Source organism: Antrostomus carolinensis, unplaced genomic scaffold, assembly GCF_000700745.2.
Source record: "Antrostomus carolinensis isolate BGI_N321 unplaced genomic scaffold, ASM70074v2 scaffold12931, whole genome shotgun sequence".
In the NCBI taxonomy this organism is placed as follows: Eukaryota; Metazoa; Chordata; class Aves; order Caprimulgiformes; family Caprimulgidae; genus Antrostomus; species Antrostomus carolinensis.
This window is the reverse complement of record NW_010293536.1, coordinates 20696-32388: the sequence shown is the minus strand read 5'-3', so window position 1 is coordinate 32388 and position 11693 is coordinate 20696. Positions and strand designations below refer to the sequence as shown.

Below are 11693 nucleotides of genomic sequence, written 5' to 3'. Positions count from 1 at the left end.
AAGCAAGTCCAGTAACACTTAAGGACTTCCTAGAAGCAGTTACCAAACCATTAAGAGTCAGAAGACAATTGTTTTCAAATGCATTAGCGTAACTGTGTCTTTTCTTGTAAATGCATTAAGCATTCAGACTGTATATTGTAAAATGAACATGATCTGAGGTTGCATTTGTCAGATTACAGGTTGTAAGAAACTATGGAGACTTCAAGACACATCTTCTAGTTTTCTTTGTTCAAAAAAACCCAAAGTATTTTTGTAGGAAGGCGGGTACTCTGCTAGGTTATAGTAAGAGCCACTAGGCAGTAGACAAATAAAATAAAAGAGACATAGATTTGTAGCTGATAAACTTTTTTTACTTTGCTACAATTAACTTGAAAAAATGTCATAATTAAAACACGGGTACTCTGTGAGTGTCTGCTCAACAATGTTCTAGTTCAGATCAACACATCAGCTGGTGTATGACTCGCAGCCAAACATCTTGTTGAATACTTGCAGGATTTCCCATAGCGGATCTTACTTTAATCAAATAATTCAAACATTTATTTTGTATGTACAATAGAAGGGCAGGGCTTGTGTTTACAAAGTATTCAGTATGGAAATCCTGTATTAATTGAGGTACATTTACTTCACTTAGGACAGTGTCCACAAAGTAATTCTTTATATAAAAGGTCTTTTACTGTTGCCTGTTCTAAAGGGGCAATCACATGCAAAACTGACCTGTCACGTACAGAAAATCATGAGGAAATTACTTTAGAGGTGTGCACTGTGGACAGCATAGATGTTCCTAGCTAAAGAAGACAACTTTATGGATGATTTTCTCACAGTGGATGTAAATATAATTTATAAAAAGGAGATTTATCCCTATGGAAACTACTAAATAAAGAGACTGTGTCTTCTCAATCTATTTCCAGAATTATTTGCTTGGGCAATGCCAGATGTCTTTTTATAATATCAAGGATTCATATAAGCTGTGCTTTAAATTATTGTCTTTCCAAGGCAGCAGCTGAATTTTCAGTGAGTAAATGCAATGTGCTTCCACCCAGCCCAATGCAGGATCTGGAGTTTTTATTGTTAACAGTAAAGCATTTAGGGTTTCACATAAAGGGTGTATAAAAAGGAAGGATAATATTATTACTCAGTGAAAATATTATTAGTCAGTCAAAAGAGCCTAGAATTGCACTCCTCTGAGTTCTGCTGTGCCAGAAGATGCAAGAATCCTAATAAGCCACGTACAGAAGCCTTAAACAGAGAATCAGCATTTCCCTCCACAGTGAGTTGGAAATTACATGTTGCTTCATATTCTATACAGTGAAATCTTTTTTCCTTTTTTTCTTGAGTTATAATTTTGCTGTAGTTGAAAATATAACTTTGCCAGTGTATTAAATACCTGGCAAAAAAAAAAAAGGTGTTTTAGAACATTTTTAGGTAAACGTAGATCAACACAAAGGAATCATACAGTTGGAAATATTTTCCAGTGTTTATGTTCAGATGTTCAGACCTGTCTGGCTCCTCTCTATTTGCATGTGTTGGGGTTATAGGCAGTCCGGCTGCATTCCACATTGATTTATATAAATATATTGCAGATTATTAACCTCCAGCCAAATACCAGCAAATTTCACTTTTCAGGAAGGTTTGTAACTTTTCACAAAACTGATTTACTGTGTACAGGGCATCTGTCTTCCTTATACGTCCCATTAAGGGAATCATAAAGAGAACAGTATTTGTCTTTATGAAAAATGTGCCAAGACATTTGCTGTTACAGTCACTATGTTACAGTAATAGTTTAATTATTTGATCATATGATGATTACAGATTAAGTACAGATTATTCTTCTGGTAGAGGTAGGGTGACAGTCTCACCATATTCTGTAGCCCTCGTTCCCAAGTTATTACCCTCTGAAAAGCTTCTTTAAACTGCAAGGAACGTGCATGCATCCATTTTCAAAACATGATGGCTAATAAACAACTTTTAAGTGTCTGACCAAAGATTATTTAGGAAATGCTGTTAAAGTGGGGCCATGGCCTTAACTTGTTAAATCTGTATGATCTCAAGTGAAACATACTGCTCTGTTAAACCTGGATTACAGTCTTCACAGATAGTTGTGCCAATTCTTATCTTCCCTTATCTTTTAAGGTATTTAAGGTAAGAAGTAAAAACTTAGTACAAAGTGTTTTCCTAGTCTGTCCTCTTTGAAAAGCAGTGACCCTCCCAAGGCTTTGTGTGTGGTCTGTTGTCTACAGATCCTGTATATAAAGCCTCCAGTCCTAGGAGAAAGAACAAAAATATTTCTTGACGATATTATCAGAAATCTTGCACTTTGCACAAAGTAAGGAAGCAGTTGTTCTAAGTAAGAGGATGAAAGATACATGTAATAAAACAATGTAGCTGCTATGATGTTGACCAAATAAACAGTAGTATCACCACTACTTTGATTTGTTATCAGTGATAGGTTCTTCAGCTTAACTGTATAGACTTTTTTCTCATTAACTGTGTTCATACATGTTTTAAATCTACTGTCAACTAATAAAAATAGTGATTGATTCTCTGCCTCGCCACAGACAGAAAGGCAATATGATCTGTAGAATTTAAAACTAAATGAATAAATGCATTAGTAAAGTATGTGAGCAGGGAACAAGCATCCTTCTGTCTGTAAGCTGTTCTTCTATTGTGATTTTGTAGAAGTGGGACTTGAGGAAGGGTAGTCAGAGTCACTGGTATGAGTATAGGTGTGAACCATAGAAGGATGGGCAGACGTTTGTGAAAAAGATAAAATAGTGATTAAAGCTGGTACAATAGGTGAAGTGGAGAAGATGAGAGACATCCTAATTAAAAAGGAAAAACAATAGAAAATAGAGTATTCAGATAGGAATGTGACATTATGAAGAGCTTTGTAAATTAGTTTGAATTTGATGTTGTGCAACAAGGTGAAATGATAAAGAAGTTTCAGTAAAAAAATGAAAGTGATGAGAGAAGGAAGCTTTCTCAGTAGTGGCATCTTGTGCACAAAGCTTTTTCCAGATTGTATCCTGACTCTGAAGGGATTCCTTGTGTCCAGGAACTTGTAAGAGTAGTCAGCAAAAATACTCTGTTTCCACCAAAGGAGATTTACTTATAAAGCCGCGTAATGGTGAACATGGGAGTTATGTGGGAAGAAACTGAAAGTGCATGTAAACACCATGTATATTTTTACTCAAAAATGTCTCTCTCAGATTTTTTTTTTAATGAGTGCTAAATGCTGCATCATAGAATGTAGATAAATATAAAGTGATTTTCTGTACTAAATCTAGGTGCTCTGTCCAAAAAATACTTGCTTTTCATGTAATTATTTTACTCTGAACAACTGATGAATTCTTAATACTTAATCCTATTTCAGAATCCACACATGAAAGAGAGATATGATATTATTGATGTATCACCAGTTATCTGATGAATCAAGATATCAATGATTGCTGTACCTTTGGAAAGCTCTTTTTTCCATTCTGTGTACTGTAAGAAATTTAAATAGACATCTGTGAGCTGCAAGGTATGTATGTCTGTATGTGTTCCTGTATACTTACCTCCTTTTTTCTTTTTCTTCTTTCAGATTGTTTGATGTGTGCACTGTGTCACGAACAGACAGAGAGACCAAGTTAACTTTAGTGTTTGAACACGTGGATCAGGACTTGACTACTTACCTGGATAAAGTTCCAGAGCCTGGAGTGCCTACTGAAACTATAAAGGTATTTAAGAAGAAAGATTTTGGATACTATTTCAGAAAATATTAGATAGGAAGGGCAAAGACAAAATGCATTTTGATTCCATAGCATTTTGTTATATCAAAATTGAGTAATGCCCAGCTTGGGACATGAACTGCAGCACAAAGATCTATATTCGCTAGCAGATGTAATCTCTTTGTGGAAATGTTGCATGCTTTTTTTTTCTCTTTTAGATTTATAAATCCCCTGAAATCTCTACTGTTTTAGCAAATGTAGCATTGCAGATCATTAAGAATGACCTTTGTTTGCAGCTGTAGGCAGATGGTTCCATTATTGTTTAGTCCAAGACTACTTGAACCTTCCCTAGAAGGTGTCTGGTAGAGTGCTGGATATTGTTAGAATGGATAAAATAAATCTTGTGCTCCTATCCTCTTCCCTTTTATCACCCAAGATCCTCCTTTTGTTTCATGTCCCTCTTGCCAGAAAGGTTTCTATATGCTCCAAGAGCAGGAATGTTCACCATGGACCTGTGGTGAGCTCTGCTGAGGATGGGCTCAAGCAAGGGAGTAGCCATGGCTAGTTGTTGTAGAAGCTGGGGAGGCTCTCGGTAACTGGAAGGGTGATCGTAAAGTTTTCCCATAATATTATATCATATTCTGCATCTGTAAGGGAGGACCTCTTCCCAGGACAGGACATGCTTTCATTATTGGTACTAACTCCTCTTTTCTCCTGGGAACTTCACAGTGCGGTGCTACATTGAGGATCATAGCTTGAAATGTTTGACAAAATGTTTACGCCTGGGAATAGAGGCATTGATGTTCCTACATTTGACTGTGTCTAATTAACGTTTCTTTTGATTTTTCTTTTTTCATGAGGAGAAATAATTTGTGCTTTCAGAGACTTACTGTCTTGCATTTGTTTAAGTGCTTTCTGGAAGTATGTTGTGTCATCTTAGTCTGGTAAAAGTCCTGAGGGAGGAAAAGAAAACATGAAACCTATCTAAAATTTAGTTGGTTTAATTTTATTTTTTTTTTTGTTAACAGCTTCAAACTCAGGAGTTGTTTGATCTTTCAGTATAAAATTAGACATAAACGTGATAAAGATCTTTTTACTAGTATCAAAATCACAAATGTATAATGTTAGTCAGTTCCAGCAACCATGGTTTTTAAGCAACCTTAGTGGATAAAATAAAATTTAAAAAAATGGATACAGCTTTGATTCAGTCCCAGCAGAAGACTGGAATGTATCTCTTGCATTTGAAGGACTCTTTTATGATAATGCTTTTAGGGTTCTACTTCCTTCTAGGGCTTTGAAGCTACCTAAGGGAACTGTATTTCGATGTAACTAACGTGAAAATAACGTACAAGGTGATCTACATATTATCTAACTAAATTTATTGAAATGGATGGGAACTGAATGACCAAGCCTCTAAAATCTGTTTGAAATACCTTTCGAGATACGTTTCATTTCAAGCAAATAGAAGAGGTGAGCACTGGACTAAAACATTTGTAGTTTTCTAAAAGCCTGTTCTAAATTTGCACTCACAGACTGTAATACTTATGTGTGAACATTTCGTGGAGGTTATATACTGGTGAAGGAAATTGTTAGGTGTACTTTTGAAAAGCACTATTCTGCATATGTGGTTTACTAGTTCAATTTGGCAGAATAAAAGAGAAAAAATTAGCTGCACAAAAACAAGGCTGAGCAATTCTGGTCTTTTATGTACAGTGTAACTTCCATTGCGGCCAGTGAAATTAGTGAGTATAAAATTCAGCTTGTGGTACATACAGCTCCTTTTAAATGGGCAAGGAAAAATGTAAAATTGCTATGTACTTGGTTGTCCCTGTTGATTTCAACATTTGCACAGTAGCTGATGTGTTACTTCTTGAATTCTCTTTGGCATGGGGAAAAAAAGAGAGATTTGGTTAACTTAAGTTGCTTCACTATTTATGTGAAAACTCAGAGTTTATGGAGGTACTTTTGCTGATAGTCAGGGCTGATCACATGAGGAAGGGTCTCAAGGCTTATTCCTAATGCATTTTAATACCTTTTTAATGATACAGTCTTTATGGGTATTCCTGGTAGAAATTGAAACAAAGCATAGTTTTTCTGACTGCAGGGAAATACTGCCATTTTGCAGCAACTGAACATTTAAGCCAGAGCACATATATTGTTAAATGACTAACCTGACTTTTTATAGTTCGTCTTTTGAGGTTAATATGGATTTGTACTTCATTTATTTTTGAATTGCAGACAATTTGTGTAGAGTATTTCCCCTCACCACGAACACAGTACAAAACAATTGCCAGTATTGTAAGACCATCTGTTAAAGTTCTGCATGTATCAGCAACACAAAGATGCCAAATGAGCCAAGTAAGCTCTGGATAGCTTGGAGTTGAAGGACCTAATATACTTCTTTGGCTCCATGGTATAAACTCAACAGTGTTTCACATTCAAGTTCCACTTGAATGACATAAAATTACTATGAGAGAAGTATCAGCCCCAGAAGGTCTTCTCTGTGTGAATTAACTACCATCATCACATACTATTTGAGGGAGGGAGACTCAGCTTTTGGTGGTTTGGGGCATGCTGAGGTTTTTAGTTGCCAACTGTCAAGGACACCTGTACCATTTTAAGACTGTAGCAGTTCAGAGAAACTAACCGTAATCATGTAATTGTAACTAAAGCTTTTGTCTTAATAAAGCTTAACAATGCCTTTCTAATGTCTAAAGCCCTGCAGCAGGAGTCACCCCAGAGGGTATTTTAGGAAGATATACACAGTTGCCCAAAAAATGATAGAAGAGAAGCAGTTTCCCTTTTAGAAATTGCCTGCTAGTGGGAATACTTGCCCAGAATGTAGGGCAGACGTTTCCCCTCCCTGTCACCAGGAACATGAATGCTGTAGTCCATTTCTGTGGTTATAGCTCTGTCTACTGAGTTCTAGGTTAGTCTGGACAGAGTTATTTTAAATCTTTTCTGCTGAAGCACTTCCATTCTTTTTTAATGGAGTGTACTTTGGGCTAGAGGGACGTAGAACATGACTCCAGATACCTGTGGACATAGCATTCACCTTTAAAAAAGAATTTTGTTCAAGCCCTTAATCTAATTTTTTTGTAACTACTGGATTATAGTCCTGCTCACCCTTGCTGGCTTCCTCCGTCAGACCTGGTTAATATATTTTCCATGCAAGATGAATCAGAGTCAGCAATGATAACATCCTCCTTCTGTCCTCTCTACCCATCATCTCCTTCCTTCTTTTCTTCCTGGGATACTTTTTTTAGGGCAGTTTATGTGGAAATGCAAGGTATAAGTGCATTTTCCTTAGGGCACAGCTGTTAGTCATGCACAGGTCTTTGGTATTGTTGATGGCGTTAGCAGTTGAACCTTTTGTTAGTTAGGAACTTTTGTTAGTTGACATAAGGATAGTGTAAGTGGGAATGACACATGCCTGCCACAGAAAGATTAAAAAAAAATAGTTAACAGGCCACTAAAGCATTTTGAGGTGTTTGTCTTTAATCCCTTTAATGTCCTCAGTATTTTGAGGGCTGAAACGTGTTTAACCTGGGTGGTCACATTTTGATGTGATGCTGGTGAGGCTGGCATTGTTTTTTTGAACCTAAAGGATTTGAATATGGCTATGGTTGTTATAACACTAATTACATTTCTAATATGGAAATCATGTGCATGCAAACACATTGATGCTTACTGATTTAAGTTATTGCAGTGTATATAACAATATTTAGCTTTAAATTAGTACATGCATTGATGGCTTGGTATATAGAGCTGTAAATTAAGTGGTTTAGGAATGGCTACTCGAAGTTCCCTCCAGTCATTTTGTTCTGATGGGCCAAGGGTCTGTAAGAATGAGAGGGGATAACAAATTGTTACCAAGGTTCTTCAGTTTTAGTAATGAGCAAGGTTCACTTTGAGAGGTAATGGCATTATAAGTAGACTTGTGCCTTCTTGCAATAGTTTTCTTAAAACTGATGAGAACTTGGCCTACCCAAGCTACATGTGCTAACTGGGCCGTGCCTGTTTCAATCTGACAGTCAACAGAGGAGGGAACAGAACAAAGGTCTCCGGTATAGCAGGTGCATACATTATCTGTCATGGGATGTTAGAAGAGCTGGGAATATCCTTCTACCCAGGTCTGTGATCTGTGAATCTTCATGGTATTCCCCCTACCCTCGACCAGGGCAGCTAAATCACAGAGAGAACAGGGTTTAAGGTATATCCTTTTCTCTGATATTTGCTGATTCCTCACTTGAGTGAATGGCTTCTGTGGATATTATTCTGTATCTCCTTTGCACAGGAAGCCTAGATCTCCATCTGATTCAGGTGTCCAGATTTTGCTATTTAGGTGCTAAAATTTAGAAACTACAGCAGTGAACCTAATTTCCTTTTGTGGATTTATCTGATAGTAGCCCATAGATTGAATTTTAAAATATTACCCCCTGTCCTAGAATAAGTGTTGCTGTTGCATCCCTGTGCATTTCCTGTAATTTACATTGCCTGCTATCACACCAAGCAGACTGGTTACATCTTTGCAAGACTCTTAGAAAATTAATATGAAGATGTTGTTTCTCAGAAAGCAAACCAGTGTTCAGTGTTGTGAGGTGAGTCATCAGCCATCTGCCACAGTTGTACCTACTCAGTTGATCACGTATGAGATGTGGAGCAGATGTCACACAATCATGCAGTTCTGAAAACAACATGAGATATTCCAGGAAAACAGATTTGCCAGTACTGAGAGTCTTCAGAGTGTGGCCATATTTAACAACATCAAAGTTGAAAGTGACTAAAAGAAGAGCCTACTCAAATTAATAAGAAATCTACTAAGAGAAGAGCTATTACTAACATTTTCCTGTCAGTACTTTTGTGGTAAAGAAAGAAGCAAAACTTAGTGAGGAAATTAGAGTCCCCAAATAATGGATCAGATCCCCAACTGATACTAAGAGGTGTAAATCCATTAGCTGCAGTGAAATGACACCCATTTACAGATGCTAAAGAACTCATTCTTTGTGGAGTATTTTGCAATAAATTTTGTTCTGCATCCATATTATAAATTAAAGAAGAATTGCCACTATAAATACATTAAAAACAAAAGGATTGAATTGATATATGATTGTGGGATAAATCTTTTATTTTTTAATCTGTTATACTACTGCCAGGTGTTGGACTGCTGCATGGAAGGGTAGCAGGAGAGAGAGCAGGTGCCCTGCACAAGTGGTAGCTCTGAAGGAACTAAACCTGAAAAAGAGGATATTCTCCAAAGGGTGGTGGTTCCCTCTGTTGCAGGTGCTGTCATTTCTTTCCAATACTGTGGTGCGTGTAGAGTCACAGCCACCTCTCCTTTGGTGTGGTAGGGCAGGCGGTAATGTGTGGTCTGACCAAGGGGCTAGGAGGAGTCATGATTCAAATGAAGGAAATGCTGGATGCTACAAAATATAATGTTGTATCTGTATAGTTACTTCTTTAGCTTGGACCTTTTTACAGTCAATGTACAGCCACTGATTTTAATTATGGTGGCGTTAAATATTTCCAAATCCCTACCATTTCCAAATTCAAATGAAAACATTTTCAAACTGATGATAATGTATAGTTGGGTTTTTTTGCAGTGCTGGAGCCCAGGACTGCCCAGACCTCCATTGCTTGCAAACTGAGAGCTCATAAAAATGTGAGGCACTCCAGTAATTTTAAATTGCTCTGTCCTGACTAGAGTGATTTAAAATCATTGGAGCGCTTCACATTTTTTCAGTTGTTCCAGTTTGGAAAGCGGTCAAGCAACACTGTAGCACAATGCATGAAAACAACCTGTCTGAAACAATAATTTTAGTCTTTTAAAACAATGACACTGAATTAGAAATGTCACTGTGAAAAGATGTCCATCACGGACTCTCTAAATAGACATCTCAACCTACTTTTCTTTTATGGCCCAAACTCTCAAGGCAGAAGTACAGTCCAGTAGGGTCCTAAGGGACAGATCCTTTTTGAAGTCAGAAGGAAGCTATTGTTTTCAATAGATGGGGGGCCAGAAATCATCTTTATTCAGAAAGTCAAAAGGAATTAAGAAACCAAAGAGATTCTGAATTGTGGGCAGGGATGGAGATTGAGCCTTTGGTAGAACAGAATTTATGATCAAGTCATTGCAAAATTGCAGTATTACAAACACTGGAAGTGAAATGTTGCTATCAGCTTGTTTCATTTCTGTTAATTCTGCAGACCTGGACGTTGATGTGATGCAAAAAAAAAGCTTATGGATCCTACTACTCTGGATTTCCTTGAGACAATCTCAGATTATTAGTGACACTGGGTTTTTGCTATGGGAATGTCAGTGTGGTAGCAATTGCTATGTGAAATGTTTTGATGACACTGAAAGGAAGAAAGGGAGCATGTGGTAGGACTAATGCTCAAGCAGGTGTCAGAGTGGGGCTAGGCTGCCAGGCAGTGTGTCAGAGATGGTGCCGTGCTGTTCTGCAGTGAGCCAGTGGCAGTTCCTCGGAGTGGGGAGGATTTCCAAGGTGCTTTCTTTTGTCTCGTGGTGGTGGTGGTGTATAGTCACAACTTGCTCTGCAAGTAAATCCTGCCTCAGTGATCCGCAGAAGTGTCACTCATGTTTTCAAACTTTCTCTTCATCAAAGATGAGATGCCCCAGTTAAAGCAATTAAGAGAAAGCTGTTGCAGCTCTCAGTGCACATAAAGCAGTGGCAGAACAAGACTGAAATGGTTGGATTTACCCATGTTCTAAATTTTGCTTACAAGCCTTATGCTACTTTTGACGAGTAGTTTGAAGGTCAGACTGCAGCAGATGTGAGATACAGAAGAGGTGTTCAAAGAGCCATTCTTGATTTTTATGGGGGCAGATAGGAATTGCTTTTTTAATAGCAGTTTCTGCACTTGAAGGAAATCAGGCCCCTGTGCCTCTGCATACCCACAAAGCTATAATTGATCCCAAAACAAGCACACAGAGATGGGGAAGAGGAGACAGAATGACACAAATTGTGAGAAGGTAGATATTTGTGAAACCTGGACAACGTATTTTTTCTTGTTGAACTCAAAATTGTAGGGGTTAAACTCAGCTGATCTGGAACAAGAAACATTGTGGTAGGATACCTTTCCCATCTCAGACAACCCAAGTTATTGCAGCTCAGATTCTTTATACTAGAATATTCACAAAGTGTCCATATTTATTCACAGCAAATACACAGCTGTAGTGTAAAATAATTCAAAAGTTGGCCACAGACAACTCATAGCTAATAGAAAATGATATAGTAATCAAATAAGTTTTGGGGTTTTTTAAACTGTTTCCTCTATTCCACTCAAGAGAAATTTGATACTCTTGCACTAGCTGTATGCACTGCTTTTTTATGCCAGTGAATAGGCAGGTTATTGTATCCCACAGTAAAAATTAATTTGAAGCGTGTTACTTTATTGGCACACTGATTTAATCAGGATTTGTTATGTTTGTTTCTTTTTCTCTGTTACAGATAAATTTAGCTTATTCCAGAGAACAAAGTCCCATACAAATAGATGGGGATGGAATTTTTTTATATTGCATGTTTTTGTATATAGAACTTAAAATTAGCTTTAAGAATTTAAAAATTATTTTTATATATACACATGAACACACATACATATATACATATAATTATTGTAAAAGTCCTCTAACATATTTGCAGAAAAAATGTTGCTATTTGAGCAAGTGGGAGAAAGGGAAGGGAAACTCAATGGTCATAACTCTACTGAATTTCATTATCTCAGAATAGCTGTGGGCCAGAAGTGGACAGGACTGGCAACAGAGGTGCTTAGAGAAGAGTCAAAAGTACAAGAATATAGGAAGAGTAGCACCAGTTCTCCCTTGCCTAGGGAGTGGTTTGGTGTATATTGTCTTTGTGTGTATACACGTGAAGGCATACTACACATACATGTATACACATGTACGTCCACTGATTCTCAGAGTCCATCCCATAGGTTTATGTGTCAGTTCATCATCCAGTTGAG

General features: G+C 37.3%; 1 protein-coding gene across 1 annotated transcript in view; it reads left to right on the top strand.

Annotated features, from left to right (window-relative positions):
• Positions 1-3121: 3121 nt before the first annotated feature.
• LOC114819041 (cyclin-dependent kinase 6-like) overlaps positions 3122-11693 on the top strand; it is a gene marked incomplete at its 3' end in the record, with an annotated part of 26291 nt that continues 17719 nt past the window's right edge. The window contains exons 1-2 of the mRNA XM_029087292.1: positions 3122-3141; positions 3581-3716. Of these exons, the coding sequence (XP_028943125.1) occupies positions 3122-3141; positions 3581-3716 (156 nt within the window). The remainder of the gene's footprint in view (positions 3142-3580; positions 3717-11693) is intronic.